This window comes from Megalobrama amblycephala, linkage group LG1 (assembly GCF_018812025.1).
Source record: "Megalobrama amblycephala isolate DHTTF-2021 linkage group LG1, ASM1881202v1, whole genome shotgun sequence".
NCBI classification, from domain to species: Eukaryota; Metazoa; Chordata; class Actinopteri; order Cypriniformes; family Xenocyprididae; genus Megalobrama; species Megalobrama amblycephala.
Genome location: NC_063044.1, coordinates 64,653,497 through 64,669,138, shown reverse-complemented (window position 1 = coordinate 64,669,138; position 15,642 = coordinate 64,653,497). Strand labels below are relative to the sequence as shown.

Genomic DNA, 15,642 nt, shown 5'->3' with positions numbered 1-15,642 from the left:
AAGAAAGTTATTGAGAAATGTAACGACACCATCAGCTGGCTAGAGAACAACCAGCTGGCTGATAAGGAGGAGTATGAACATCAGCTGAAGGAGCTGGAGAAAGTCTGCAACCCAATCATCACTAAGCTTTATCAGGGAGGGATGCCAGCTGGAGGCTGTGGAGCTCAGGCACGTGGAGGATCAGGGGCCGCTTCCCAGGGACCAACTATTGAAGAGGTGGATTAAAGCACCTTATGAACTCAATGCTGCAGGGACTGATTTCAATCTTTTCTCTTTGGTTCTTCTATTTTTTTTTCGAATCTCATTACATTATGATTCCTCTTTTTTACCCCCTGATGCTCACACACTCCATCTGCTCTTGAAAACATTTTGCTACTAAAAAAAAGTGTCAAACTTGACATTTAGTCAATATGTTTTGACTTTTAAAAATAAGCTTGAAAAGAGGAGATACATTTTTTTTAATTCATATTTTCTTACAGTTACATGTTGATAAATGTTGTGTAAAACTATGTAAATAAAATGTTTATTATTTATTTCAAATTGTGTAGTTGTTGGGTTTTTTTATGCAATCTAAAACTAAATCTATACAGTTACCTTATATTTCTTCAAATAAATAGACCAGTAGGTGGCATTCTCAAACAAGAGTTGTATCCATGTGTTATGGGCTGGTCACACTGTATAAAGACCAATTAAAGTCTTGGATTTAAAGTAATGAACTTGTCAGTTAGAAACTTTAAGCAAGGATCTTTTTAATGACATTGCTGCCCTAATAGTCCTGTTTTATTAACCATAAACCACTGTAATTATTTACTCAATTTGTATACACTGTAATGATGTAAATACAAGCATTATTGTTTATAGATAATGAACATTGTTCAAGTTTTTTTTTAATTAAATATGAAACGTGTTCTCATTCAGAAGGTCTAGTCATGTGGTTTATTTTTTCAGTCATAGGAGTTAAAATGTGTATTGAGCTCAATATTTTTTATTATTCACAAACATTTGCAACAATATGAAATGATAATATAAAAGGTGATGCACACTTAACTTATTAATACAAGTTCAGCTGATTTATTTTGTTCATCTCTGTCGACGATGCTCATTTTGACAGTTCATTCTACTTTTTAAGGTGCAGCTGTTCCTTGACAGATTTCAAATGTTTACTGAGCTTGGTGTTTTGCGTTTTATTGCATTGTGAAGATAGAATGAAGAAATAAAAAAAAAGAAAAGAAATGTATTGTGTGTTCAGATAACTTGGGCCTTTTTTGAGGTGTTGGATGAAGTGGTAAAAAGTTTGAATCTCACCTTAAGTTACAGACTGCGAGACAGATCATGTTAATGAAAATATAAGCTAAAGACCGGAATATGGAATATTTTTATGATAATTATCCTATCTTAAGAAGGACTAGTGAGATGAAATATAGCACAGGTGAGTAGATATTTTCACTGACAAGTATGACAACATCATGCAACACAGACACACTCAACAAGGGTGACAATCAGCGGCTTTCAGTTGAAAAGAAACTCGCTGAAAAAAATTGCTAGCAAATTACAGAGAAACAGCAAGTAACATTAAATTAAACATGAAAATATGAAGTAAACAGAATGAAATAGTTTTTTCTTGTAAAACACCCCAATAATAAGTTTTATTTACAACTTTGAGAAATAATTTTTACAGTGTGTACATTGATCTTAACATCTTTAACCTTATTATTTATTATTCTCAGGTTATATAAAGTCAAGTCTGGCCTAAATTATAAGCATTTTAAATTATTTACAATTTGGTCTGAAGACTTCTCTGTGGTATGTTCTTGTTCAAAGTCTTAAAATGCTATAAATCAAGCCAAGGTAGGCAGGTTTTGTAATCAATTCAATTCTTTTAATTTGTTTCTAAAAATGTACAAAAATATAAAGGCAAATAAAACTTCATCATTAAAGTATAAAATACAATAATCATGCTTTGAATCAAAGGTGTAGTCAGCTCTGGGCTTCTAGGCGTCGGGGGTACTGACTTATCAGTATCCAAAGAGGCAATCAACTCATCAGTCTTTTATACTCCTGCCATTTAATCACATACGTTAGATCATCTTCTTGACTGACGTAAGTTGTAACTTTCCCAAAATTTCCCAGATGCTTCTCAAAGCCTCGCAGGTGCAAGCAGTCCGCCTTTTCATGTCCTTGAACTCCAGTTGGTTGGTTTCCTTTTTAGGTTCTAGGAGTAGAACCACAGTTATTTGTCTTTGAACACACACACATAAACGCATGCACTTCTGCTCCTCCTTCTCATGGGTAGGCACACACACATACATCATTAACAATTACTGTACATTTCTGCCAATACAGTATAAGGCATTTCTTAGAAACAAAATAAATAACAACACTGTACACAATGCATTATAGATTCAATACACTGGCTAAGTGTAACAAAAATGCATCTACAATAAACAAGGAGGTAACTGCATTTCCTAGATATTATACAACTCTACCTTCAGCTGTCAAAATCACTATATGATTTCCATATAAATATTCATTTATTTGATTTAAATAAATGAATAAAGAAAATACTGATTTGGCTATTACCAAAACATTTTCGAAGCAGAATGGGAAAAGGGGTTAGGCCTAAGGATGTTGACCCTGACAGTGAGCATTTCCATTCACTTAATACCAAAAAAATGAATGTCTAATGAGCTTTTTAAATGTGATGAAAGTATGATTGAAAACCTATAAGATCTATTCATTCTTCCCTATCATAATTGTAACATTCTCCAAAAAAGTGAATATTAAATGAATATTTCATTTATTCATGTTAGTTTAATATTTACCACAGCTGTTAACATGTACGGCATGTGTCAGTTCGAAGTCGCACCTGCTGAGCGAAAAAAAAAAAAATAGTGTGAAACAAGCATGTTTACACCAAACTGGCCTTGTGATAGCGGAGAAAGCTAAAACATCCAAATCAGAGACACAGCAGTTAGACGAACCACTTCAAATGCAGCGCTCGTCTCTTTGGTGTAGCGGACTGATGTTTTATTGCACAAATGGAGCAGAAAGTTGTTCTCATTACTGGATGTTCTTCAGGGATTGGGCTCAGCCTTGCTGTGCATCTCGCATCAAATCCATCAAAAGCCTACAAAGGTAACTAATGTAACAAAAAAATGCATTTCTGTGGTTCTTTTTAAAGTTTATGCTGACATGTATGTCTGAAAATTACAGTTAATGTTAGTGAAAAGTGTGCTTTATATAGTTACAGTCATTGTTTAAAAGAATGAGTGATTATTGATGTTGTTTAGTCTATGCTACCATGAGGAATCTGGACAAGAAGCAACGGCTGTTGGAGAGTGTGAGAGGACTGCATAAAGACACTATGGCCATACTACAGATGGATGTGACAGACCAGCAGTCTATACTTGATGCCAAAAGAAATGTTACAGAGGGCAGAATTGACATACTGGGTAAGAGAAAATAAGATATTATGCTCTTTCAAAGGGAAAAGGTGTGTATAAAGCCTACACGAACAGGCATCCTTCAAATTCACTGCGCTTACATGGTTTATAAAAACCCCATATTTATTTGATTGATTCCCTCCTGATATCTTTGTGTTAGTTTGTAATGCAGGTGTAGGTCTGATGGGCCCTCTGGAAGCTCACTCACTGGACACTATGCGTGGGATCCTGGACGTCAATCTGCTGGGCACACTTCGCACCATACAGACCTTCCTACCGGACATGAAGAGACAGAGACACGGACGAATCCTTGTGACCGGCAGCATGGGAGGACTACAGGGTGAGTGTGGATGGAGAGAGAAAGTGAGATTTTTCAAAGACGTGAAGCAAAGCAATTAATGGCAAAAAAAAATATTTTTTCTTGTTTTTTCCATTTATGAAAAACGTCAAGTTGCCACATTTATATAGCACCCTATACAGATGGTTATTTTCCTGTTTATTACTGTGAAGCTGCTTTGTTAAATGTTGGAGAATTCATCACTTATGAAACAAGTTCAATTCAGATATACTGTATAAAGCAGCTCTAAAGAAGACAATAATGTCATTATCCAGCTCAATTCAGTTCAATAACAGCATCAGTGTTACAAAGTTAGTGTCATTGCAGCTCAACTGAGTTTGAATTTTTGTTCCCATCTGACAAGTGTCAGTGCAGCTGAATCAATAATATTACTGAATATTTTCTTTTAAACCCCAGCTGAGCATGCCAAAGGAGGCAACATCCATAAAACAAGATTTACCTAAGAAGCAAAGCTGTAAAATAATAACACTTATTTTCAAAGAATCTCTCTTGAAGTGTTTAGTTTTCTTACATCATTGGCAAAATGCTTTTTTCTTGTTTTAAGCTTAATCCTCACTAAATCCTAAATTTTTGCTTGCAGCAAGAAATAAAACCCTAGAACTTACCAATGGGGTTAAATAAATAAATAAATAAATAAATAACTGTATGTATGTTCTCTGTCTGAAACTCAGGTTTACCATTCAACGAGGTCTACTGTGCTAGCAAATTTGCAGTAGAGGGCGCATGTGAGAGCCTGGCTATTCTACTCCAGAACTTCAATATTCAGTGAGTATTACATGAGTGAACAACTTCATGCTTGCATAACCAAATTTCCTAAGTCCATCTAAATATTCCGTCTCCCATGCTGCAGTGTGAGCCTGATTGAATGTGGACCAGTCAACACAGACTTCATGATGAACCTAAAGAGGACTGAGCCCAGCGACGAGGCGCTGGAGGTTGACGCACACACGCGCAGCCTGTATGATCAGTACCTGCAGCACTGCCAGTCTGTGTTCCAGAATGCAGCTCAGGACACTGATGACATCATACAGGTGCTACATCCAGCAAGCCGCCACCCTTCTGAGTGAGAGTGAAGGAGAGTGTCTGATTTAGACAGTCAAAACCCGACAGGGTGATCAGATGCACAGCTAAATTAATAAATAAAGATTTTAGATTAAATTAAGTTTAAAATCTTACCTGAAAATTCTTTTAAAACTTCCACTAAGAAAAAAAGTAGCCTACAATCCAGGGGCATAGTTTGTGGAGGGGATGGGGGGAGGTAACCCCCCAATATTCAAATCCATCAGTTACCATTTGTTTCATTTGTTTCCATTTGTGTGTGTAAATATAGTATATATACATTATATGTAAATATGATATATGATATATGTGACCCTGGACCACAAAACCAGTCATAATGGTCAATTTTTTGAATAAATAACCTTTCCATTGATGTATGGTTTGTTAGGATAGGACGAGGAGAATTCATCACATATATATGGAATCTGAGGGTGCAAGAAAATCAAAATATCACCTTTAAAGTTGTCCATATTAAGTCCTTAGCAACACATTACTTACAAAAATGTTTTATTTTATATATTTATGATAGGAAATTTACAAAATATCTTAATGGAACATGATCTTTACTTAATATCCTAATGATTTTTGGCATAAAAGAAAAATCAATCATTTTGACCCATACAATGTATTGTTGGCTATTGCTATAAATATATCCGTGCGACTTATGACTGGTTTTGTGGTCCAGGGTCACATACCCCAGTTGTGGCCTTTTTGATTCATTTTACATTTTAACAAAACGGTTTCAATAACTAAATAGTTTCCATTTATTTCCTATAATCACACATTGGCTGATGCATCATCATGCTAAACTCATATCTAAATGTTACAATTTAAAAGTAAATGCACATTGTTCTTAAGGGGAGCATTTTCGCCCATTTTTGCCTATATATTAGCCATTTACCCATTGTTATTCTATACCAAATATATTGCTGTGACTATTTTAACCTCGCTCTTATCTCTACTTTTAGGTATATCTGGAGGCAATTGAAGCACCGACTCCATTCCTCAGATATTACACTAACAGAGCCCTGCTACCCATGAGCAGCCTGAAACTCACCTCCATGGATGGCTCTCAGTACATCCGAGCAATGAGCAAACTCATCTTCTCCCCACCCAATACAGACCCACAGATATAATGCTAAGACATCCTGTAAGATTCTTTTCTTAAGCCCTGAACTATGGAAAACAGTAAATTTGCAATATAATAGTTGTGACATATTAAGCATTCAGCTGAAACTGAAGTGTTTCTGCTGGCACTTTATGCTACAGTCACTAACATACTTTGAATAACTGTGATTTGTACAACAGTAAAAATAAAAGCTTTGGGTATTTTGTCTACTAGCCTGTGTTCTTCCCTATGCCTCAGTCCTTGAGTTGAAATTCTGTACAGAGTTCAGCACTGCCTGTCCCTCTCACCTAAAACCGTCAGTGTTTCACATTTTTCTTCAGTTGTTTACTAGAATCAGTGATGGTAGAGCACACCAAGTCTGTGCAAGGTCATTATTTTTACTCTAGATTGTGAGTGTATCATTCAAGGACACTGAACTTGATTGTCACATGCAGATGTCACTGATGCTCAACATATCACAGGCACACCAAAGTCTTACACCTTCACTATGATATTATATATATATATTTTTAAATCTATAGCATATATTATATAGCATATGAAATAAGCTCCTTAACCTAAACTAAGTCAGTTATGAAAACATTGTGTAATATTTAAATAAAAGGAAATTACCTTCCCTTTGCCCGGGAAGGAAGATGAGATTGTACAGTGATAAGGTGCAGTAACAAGCACACACTGACGTACTAATTTGCGTGCCACAGTGTCCTGACTATATCCGGTCTTCCTTAGGGACTCTGATAAGGGACTTTTGAATGGGATTAACGCAAGTCTAACACAAGAGATCGGTTTTGATGGGACAGTCACATAACCAACTTAAGCCACTTGTAAGGATCAGCCACTGCAATGCATGTGGGACTAGTTCATAGGTTTGAAATAAATTATTGTTTAAGGTCTATATATATTTCACTTTTAATAAGTGGAATAATACCAAGAGAATACATTGAACTTTCTTGGCCTTGTAAGAAAATTAGACTGACATCTGACATTGGGCCATTTTGGCAACTTTGTTTGATCTTGAGCATGTCTCGGTCATAAAGCAGTATACAATGTGTGTTCCTGATAAAAGCCAAATAGTTATTATGACCAAGTAGAGCATTCAACTCTTTATATCACATGCACACACACTAGGCACTAGGCTGATAAAGTATGATTGTATCATTGACTATAAATGTGTTTGCCATGTGTACCACAGCGCCAACTCACCTGAAATTGTGGACTCTGATCTGACTCGGTGGGGAGGGCAAATTTTCTACATCAAGACCATTCATGTAATGTCACGGCTGATGTTCTAGCTATTACACAACACAAATAAGCTGCACTTTGCAATCCTGTACAGACTGAAAAGTTAACATTTAAGCCTTTCTGTGACGTTACCTTAATTCCAACGAAGGTGACTCTGCCTTATCTGCATTATTCCTGTTCACCTTTATGGGTTAATGACATGTTGGGTCAGGCTCGGGGAGCAGCGCATTATTCCTTCCCTCCAGACGTTTAGATCCTGTTGCCTCTGTTCATGACAGGTTATAGCCAATATTCTCTAAAATAAAATATTTGTGATGGCAAATACACACACACACACACAATAATTAAATTTAATGTTCAGGGCAAATCATATTTTTTCAAGTATTTAGCTATAGAATACAACATAAACAATTCTGTAGAAAGGAAACTGCTGTTGTAGGATCCCATTTTGGTTCTCTGCTCAAAGCAGTGATTCTCAAACAGGAGGCCTCAAGATGACTTCGGCATGAAATGGAAACCGTGACTGCCTTTTCTTCCATATATAATGACGTATATCGAAGTGAAAGGGCTTCTTGAAAGAGAAAAAATGTAGTTTGTTCACTCTGTCAAGATCTGGGTTCCACTATTGTCTTTCTTGGAAAACCTGTAGCATACTACTGTATGAGTTTAATTTTTAATAGTGTAATACGCAATATACAATAAGTAAGGAATAATTGACTCTGGGCCGCTGATTTCTTAGAAAATAATGCACACCCAAGGTGGTAATGCGGCCATGACGCGAGGCGGGTGTGAATTATTTTCTAAGAAATCAAAGGCCCAGAGTCAATTATTCCGCTTCGGTTACCACACCTCAAGACACTGTTCCAGTGTTGTATTTCAAGACATTTGTCAGATTTGTCTTTAAAATACTCTTGTGTGTGATGGCAGAATAATACCATTGATACAGTTATTAACACAGTTGAGAGAGAGAATGGGCATATCATATGTGCATTAGCCTACCTGAGTCTGTGTGTCTCTAACAGCAGCAGTGTCTCTACTAATAGCGAAACTATAAGTTTATCTACCTCAAGAACCGCACAGTTAATACCTCGCTGGTGAGTCATGTGTCTTTTAAGTTGCTAAACTAGCCTATTTTACTGATTAAGTCGTCAGAGCAGCTGACAAAACGTTTCTATACAAGTGTGTGTTGTGTGTAAATTTGAAAGAGAGAGAGAGAGCGCGAGAGAGTATGCGCTTTCAGGACACAATAAAACGTATTTTGTGGTAAAAACAAAACAAAAAATGACAATAATTTGTCGTTTTCATCCTATTGTTTACTATAGGCCTATTTATTTGCTCGGTCGGTGTCGTTGTGGGTTTTGTTTCTTTACCGGTTGTAGGCTGTAAGGACCTATTGAGATAACTGAAAACATTTGGGAAGTGAAATGGAACTACAATGCGTCAAGACCTACTTTAGCTGTGCGTTTCCATAAAAATAATCGCACGCCTTAGAACATTGGTCAACCAATCAGATTCGAGCATTCAACAGCCCCGTGGTATAATATACATTAACATACATATGATAATCTCTTAAATATTGTGTAGAAATTGTAAAGCAAAATGTTAATGTTTAAACATCTTTATCTAGTAAATCACAAGCAACTGAGAAAGACACGGGGGCGAATGTTGTTGTGAACGAGCTTTGGAGTCCAAAAGGTTGAGAACCACTGTCCTAAAGCACATTCTTCTCCTTGTTCCAGACAGTCGACTCGCCAAAGTGAAACCCCTGAAGGTGAATGACTTTATAATCGCCTAAGCACCTGCGGGAGCCGGTTTTCAGCTCCTCCCCTCTCACTGCGTCACTACAGCTCTGCCCTTAATAGTAAAGCACTCCACTATCGTTCAGTTACAGCGGAGCCGCCGGTTATTACGGACACTGACACAGTTATCATCGCGAAAGGACACATTTTGAATAGTTTCAGTGATCTCGAAAACTTCGAATAGCTCAAATGGCAAAGAAGGCCACTTCGCTTGTACTCCGGGCTCTGGAGATGTCGGAAAGACAGTCGTGCGATGTCATGAGGAGAAACTCCAGCTGCACCATCAGGTAAAAGCGCATCACTCAATCTGTGCAACACTTACTGTAATGTTAAGGCTGTTTATTTAAAAACACATCTTTGTGTGTCAATCATTAGAAGAAAAAATGCTATTATTTATTTACACCTATAAAAACTGATGAATGCGTACCTGAACTAGTTCAGAAAATTGATCCTTTTGGTTTGTTGCAAATAAATATGCGTCTAGTGTTTATTCAAAATGGTTTCCATGGTGAAAACCTATTGGATTGTTCGACTTTATTGCAAGTAGTTGTGAATTGTGTGGAACAAAGCAGAAGAGCAGCCAGCGCTGGTGTAAAATAACTCACAGGGGAGTGAGAAGTCACGAGACTGAAAGAGCTGACTGAAAAGTACCAAGAGTACCTGAAGAAAAAACGATAGTATTTCTATCGTAACTATAGCATAAAGCTTTCATTCAGTATATTAATTTTGCTTTTGAAAGATCTGAAGATTTTTTTTTATTTTTTTTTGTATTTTAGATTTAGAATTTAGAAAATTCCTGAAAGCGAAGCGCGTGCATCGTTTGAATAATGCAGTGCCAGTGCGCGGCTGCGCGCTGCTGGCAAGGTGCCATGATGCCACTGTCAAGTATTGATCGGCTGCTCTTTACTGTTTACTAGAATGTACGTCATTTTACAGGGTCAACACAGAAATTTCTAAAAACACTGCGTCACATCGTATTTGTAGTGAACAAACCTGTCAACACGCAAGTTGCATGGTGCAAACCTTTAGACACGTATGATAATGTATTCTGCTTTTCTTAAGTGTAGACATACACTTTTGTTTCTTCTGTAGACATTTGAGCTCATGTGGCATCTTGGCAACACCGCGGGTGAGTTTACCTCCTCCTTCAGCATCTTCTCAAGTGGTGCCCACCCGGAGCTTCATTAACTTATCAGCCCCCCTCATATCACGGAGAATGGAGTACTTAGAGAGCCGAAGCATTGGGTATGTACACACCACTGTCAAATAAAATCTTCACTTTTAATCCAAATTTATTCTCATTTAACAATATCTTTGGTAACACAAGTTCATTTTCCCACCAGTTACTCACCCGAGCAGATGTACAACGTCGTTGCCAATGTGGACCAGTACCAGCAGTTTGTGCCTTGGTGCAAGAAGTCAAAGGTCACGAGGGGGCGGAACGGGGACATGCGAGCTCAACTTGAAATCGGGTTCCCCCCGATCGTCGAACGCTACACTTCTGAGGTCACAGTCATCCCGAACCACCAAGTCCGAGTGAGTCTATTTAGAAATTATAAAGCCGTTCCAATTGTGAATGGAAGACATTATTCTTGTTTTAACAAGAATAGATTAAGTGGTCCTCATTTAACAAGGGTAAATCTGATGTTTGTTAAGCCCTCAACATGTCCATGCATCATAGGATCAGCTTACATAGTGGCCGAGTAAACTGTCTGAGGTCGTCTGTCTGAAGTATGTGCATGTGTTTCAGGCGGTGTGTACAGACGGAACGCTCTTCAATCACCTTGAGACACTGTGGCGATTCACTCCTGGAGCTGCAGGCCAGGCCCAATCATGCAATGTGGAGTTCTTTGTAAGTAGGCATATACAGAGACACGCACTTACACAGACACACACACACACTTTTACAATCCACATTCAGAAGTTTGACACTTCCTTTACTGCTGTGCCTCCTCTTTGGTGGGTTAATCCCATAATTCCTGTTCAAAGTGAGCATAGGTATTAGACCAGATTAGTGGCTATTTTTACCACAAGTGGGTTGCCTTTCCATTTCTCCTTAAATAGCTAGTAACGAAGACAGGCATGATAACCACTTCAGTGCTGGAGGGAACTCTACGACCTAAATGTCACAGGATTAGACATGGTGCGATGGACATCACAGGAAGGCGACAGGGATTTGGGAGATTAAATGGCCCATTGAAGAAGAATCAGAATGAATGAATGTTGGCATCAGTACAAACCAGGATTATTATAGTTGTTAAATAAAAAATAAAACCATAAAAAAACATGTTACTAAAGCAAAAATGACTAAAACAACAACAAAATTACTAAAACTTAACCTGAAATGAAAATGAAAATGAAATATATAAAGTTAAAAACTAATTCAAAATATCTCAATGACACTAGTACAAAGCCCTTGTTGTATAAAGTAAATAAAAAAGCATGCTATTTCAAATTATACAATTACATAAATTCACTTTTTGGTTAAAATTGTGCTAATTTTACCCATAAACCTTTGTTCTCCTCTCTAGGTGTCATTTGAGTTCAAATCGCTGCTCCACTCACAATTAGCGACAATATTTTTCGACGAGGTGGTCAAACAGATGGTCAATGCCTTTGAGACACGAGCAACCAAACTTTACAGCACCGGCATCCATCGACAGCAGACTTCACTCAGAAGAGCAACCTGAGAACACAACGGACACAAGGAGTTACATTACAACCACATACATTGTATCAGTTCTGGAGAAGAACTGCTCCTCTTTTTAATCCAGTTTGATGGATTTTTGGACTGTTAATGCCAGCACAGATTTTGATGAAAAAAGCAACACGTGTTTGGAAAGCCTATTTATTTAAACCATAAGAGTTATAATTTATTGAGATGAGCGTGTGTGTGTAATTTATATCTGTGGAGTGAAAGAGGAAGATGATTGCAGTAAAAAGTGTTGAGGAAGAATGTTTTTTTCATATTTATGATCATTATGTTCACATGGTTGACCAAAGGTAAAAAATCAGCTCTAAATTATTATTCAGTGCACTTTTTCCAGACTTGTAATAAAAACAATATATTTTCTTAATCCTGTTTTCTTCATGTATTTATGCTGTCAGAAACACACAACACTACAGTCATCCAAAGTTCAATCCTAAAAAAAAATAAACTTTAAAATTTTAATTTAAAAGGGTTTAACATGGGCACCACAGTTGATTTGTTTTAGTAGGTTAATTTTAAAGCTAATTTTCTTACTTTAACCCAACAATATCCAGCCTGCTTTTTACAAAATGTTGTAACACAGGAGGACACATTGTTTGTGTAGATATACGAAAGAGACAATATATGATACATCACTTCCTGTTCATGTGTAAGGCATTTTCCTACTTTCCTGTAAGGCATTTATTACTTACCCTCATGCCGTTCCACACCCGTAAGACATTCGTTAATCTTCGGAACACAAATTAAGATATTTTAGTTGAAATCCGATGGCTCAGTAGGCCTCCATAGGGAGCAATGACATTTCCTCTCTCAAGATCCATAAAGGTACTAAAAACATATTTAAATCGGTTCATGTGAGTACAGTGGTTCAATACTAATATTATAAAGCGACGAGAATATTTTTGGTGCGCCAAAAAAACAAAATAATGATTTATTTAATGATGGCCGATTTCAAAACACTGTTTCAGGAAGATTCGGAGCACAAATGAATCAGCGTCACTTTGAATCACGTGACTTTGGTGCTCCGAACAGCAGATTCGATACACTGATTCATTTGTGCTCCGAATCTTCCTGAAGCAGTGTTTTGAAATCGGCCATTACTAAATAAGTCGTTATTTTGTTTTTGTTTTTTCGGCGCACCAAAAATATTCTCGTCGCTTTATAATATTAATATTGAGCCACTGTACTCACATTAACTGATTTAAATATGTTTTTAGCACCTTTATGGATCTTGAGAGAGGAAATGTCATTGCTCCCTATGCAGGCCTCACGGAGCCATCGGATTTCAACTAAAATATCTTAATTTGCGTTCCGAAGATTAACGAAGGTGTTACGGGTGTGGAACGGCATGAGGGTAAGTAATAAATGACATTATTTTCATTTTTGGGTGAACTAACACTTTAAGCTGAAACAATACTCTATACATTTCTACTCAATGAGCCTGATAGGTGCAACTATTTTACTCGTTATATCAGCATTATGTGTCTGAGCCTCACAGTATCATGTTCGAAATGTTCTTTCAGTATGAAGTCTTGATGATGTTCCAAGAAACTCACATGATTTCAGGATCACTTACATAAACACCGGCTGCCAGCAGAGACCACACCCCTTTCTTTCTAAACAGCCATGTTTCATCCTGTTTCTTCAGTGTGTTGACCAATCACAGATGAGCTGATAGCACTGCCTTTAGAGTGAAAATATTTTCTTTAAAGAGGTTACACACAACCCAACTAAAAATGTGTCCAACAAGATTGTCATTTTTTTGTTCTGTCAGTATATCTGACTGTCAAACGTCACAACTCATGATGATGCATTTCTAGCTATAGCTCTCGATGTTTCCTGCAACTTCTGAATTAGAAGATAAATCAGTCTGTATCTCTAATTCGACCTGAATTTTATTCCAGTTATGGAAAAAATTCTGCTCAAACAATCCATTACAATGGAACACAATAATGTATGTTATTTTGCTATATATTCAGAGGGGCTTTTCACATCATGTGGCACCCAAGGATGCTGCCTGGAACAAACTGCAGAATAATTAAATCATATGATAGCCGAGATTGTAGATCATCATGACATGTTTAGGGCAGGTATATCTGTATTTAATGTCAGTTCTTTGTTGTTAAAGTGGTACCGACATTCCAGATTGCGTTAACACACATTTCCATGAAATTATCATTTCATATCAGTTATTTAAATCTAGATTTTTACACTTTATGAAGAAAATGTAAGGTTCTTTTCACAATCATTTTGCCAAGTTGTGTTATAAAAGGCCAGTGCAGCTGTAATGATGATGATATTCTGTGCCCCTAGATATGGTTTGGGTCACTCCAGGACCCTCTCTCACAATCAATCTGTTAGAAAAGTATAGCACACCTATCCTCAACACACCTCATGATTTGAGGTATCATTCATGTCTTTAGCCAAAATGTGCAATTTAATAGATTTCTTGTGGATGCTTTACATTTATTTCAAGATAATCCAAGCTTGTGTACAAGTTTGACAAGTTCAAAAACAGGTTTTTGAACTCTATGAGTGTGTCATTCTAATGCTTGCCATTTATTTCAGATATGACGAAGGGATTTTTAACCTGTTTTATGGATTCCCCACAAATATTTTTGTGCATACACAATGATGAAGTAATATGTTTGCAGGCACAACACCTTAGCATCCTCTCTCTCACAGCTCTGTTTGCATGCTAGGTGTCTATATGCAATCATAGTATCTATTCTTGGCCAGTATCTGATCTTATTTTGGGATTGTCCAGGGGTAGATTTAGGGTGCTCATCCCGCTTGCAGCCTTAGATAGTTGCAGTTCAGCGGTGTACCCTGATACTGTGACATGCAAGGACAGATGCACAGTTTGCACGTCCTACTACTCGGCTTTGAACACATTCACCCTCCTGACCTTGCACGATACAGCACACAAACCTTTACTGGTATTGAATTTCATAGAGGTATAGAATACAGAATAACAATGCAGAAGTTTTATTGCAAAACTATGTTTGATTATAATTAAATAATACATCTTAAAATAGTGTTTTGCTTGCAGGCAGACCAGTACTACCCAGCTAACAATTTTTTTTTTATAATAACTTTCTCCAAATATTCAGTGTTGGTTCTGGGAATGTAAAAAAATATCCATTTTTCTTGATGTTAGAGGAACATGTTTTAAAATGTGTGATGTTCCTCAAACGTTCTTGATTTAAAATTCAACATTCTAGGAACGTTGATTTGTAACATTCCAAGAACACAAAAACTACGACTTTCTTCAACCACAGCCTTAGATGAACTGAAGATAAAACATTAAATATTCTATAATCTCAATATCTGATTAAACAACTCCACAAACAGCATTACCCAGCTTCACTTATTACTAACCAGATTGACTTTATTTCTGTCACACATCTAAGAAGTACAGAAGTGAGAATTAACAGAGGTTTAGATGTTGAGGTCTTACTGAAAATGTTTTGTTTGAGGTCACCATCATGGAGATTGGTATTTGCTTAGGTTGGGCTCTTGACCCTTGACTTTTGCTGAATTTCTTCTTTTTCAGCAATTCCATGCGTTTTCTGAAAATGTTTCTGAATTGTTAAAGCAGATCAACATGTCTATTTTAACGGTCAAATGGTTTAAGGAACATCATACTAACCTTTAAATAACATTCTACTAACATTAAGGAAACTGGACATTTTTTTTTACATTCCCAGAACCAACACTGAATATTTGAAGAACGTTCTTGTAACAAAATTTTGTTACATTGCATGGATTGGTCTACTTTTGTTCCATATCTAATCACAACTATTTTCATTTCAATGTGTTTTTTCTGGAAAATCCACATTTCAAACAGCATTCATTGTGTTTTGAGGCCTGAGCACCAGCATTTGTGCATTAGCACACTG

At 36.9% G+C, this 15,642-nt stretch overlaps 3 protein-coding genes and 1 long non-coding RNA gene across 6 annotated transcripts in view; 3 read left to right on the top strand and 1 right to left on the bottom strand.

Moving 5' to 3' along the window:
• The window catches only part of LOC125279678 (heat shock 70 kDa protein-like), a 2,767-nt gene extending 2,227 nt beyond the window's left edge, over positions 1–540 (top strand). Inside the window, 1 exon segment of the mRNA XM_048209619.1 lies at positions 1–540. This exon segment is cut by the window's left edge and continues 663 nt beyond it. Coding sequence (XP_048065576.1) covers positions 1–225 — 225 coding nt within the window. The 3' untranslated portion in view covers positions 226–540.
• A 1,102-nt stretch (positions 541–1,642) lies between these two features.
• LOC125279673 lies at positions 1,643–8,496 on the bottom strand. Of its 3 annotated transcripts, XR_007187430.1 has the most exons (6): positions 7,364–8,496; positions 7,193–7,281; positions 4,773–4,860; positions 2,982–3,776; positions 2,823–2,869; positions 1,645–2,212 (listed from the first exon to the last, which is right to left on the bottom strand). It is a non-coding gene; the product is annotated as an uncharacterized LOC125279673 (long non-coding RNA). The 3 variants fall into 3 exon arrangements; XR_007187428.1 differs by having other exon boundaries at positions 1,643–2,869; XR_007187429.1 differs by lacking the exon at positions 4,773–4,860 and having other exon boundaries at positions 1,644–2,869.
• On the top strand, positions 2,882–6,201 carry hsd17b1 (hydroxysteroid (17-beta) dehydrogenase 1). Its single transcript, XM_048209593.1, has 6 exons — positions 2,882–3,135; positions 3,291–3,452; positions 3,604–3,783; positions 4,473–4,566; positions 4,652–4,832; positions 5,829–6,201. The coding sequence occupies exons 1-6, from the start codon at positions 3,039–3,041 to the stop codon at positions 5,994–5,996; spliced, it is 882 nt and encodes a 293-aa protein (XP_048065550.1). The 5' UTR covers positions 2,882–3,038; the 3' UTR covers positions 5,997–6,201.
• Positions 8,497–9,106: 610 nt separating the features above from the next.
• si:ch73-141c7.1 (coenzyme Q-binding protein COQ10 homolog, mitochondrial) lies at positions 9,107–12,107 on the top strand. Its single transcript, XM_048209580.1, has 5 exons — positions 9,107–9,317; positions 10,123–10,275; positions 10,374–10,566; positions 10,781–10,882; positions 11,562–12,107. Exons 1-5 carry the CDS (start codon positions 9,220–9,222, stop codon positions 11,718–11,720), a joined length of 705 nt encoding a protein of 234 aa, XP_048065537.1. The 5' UTR covers positions 9,107–9,219; the 3' UTR covers positions 11,721–12,107.
• Positions 12,108–15,642: the final 3,535 nt, after the last annotated feature.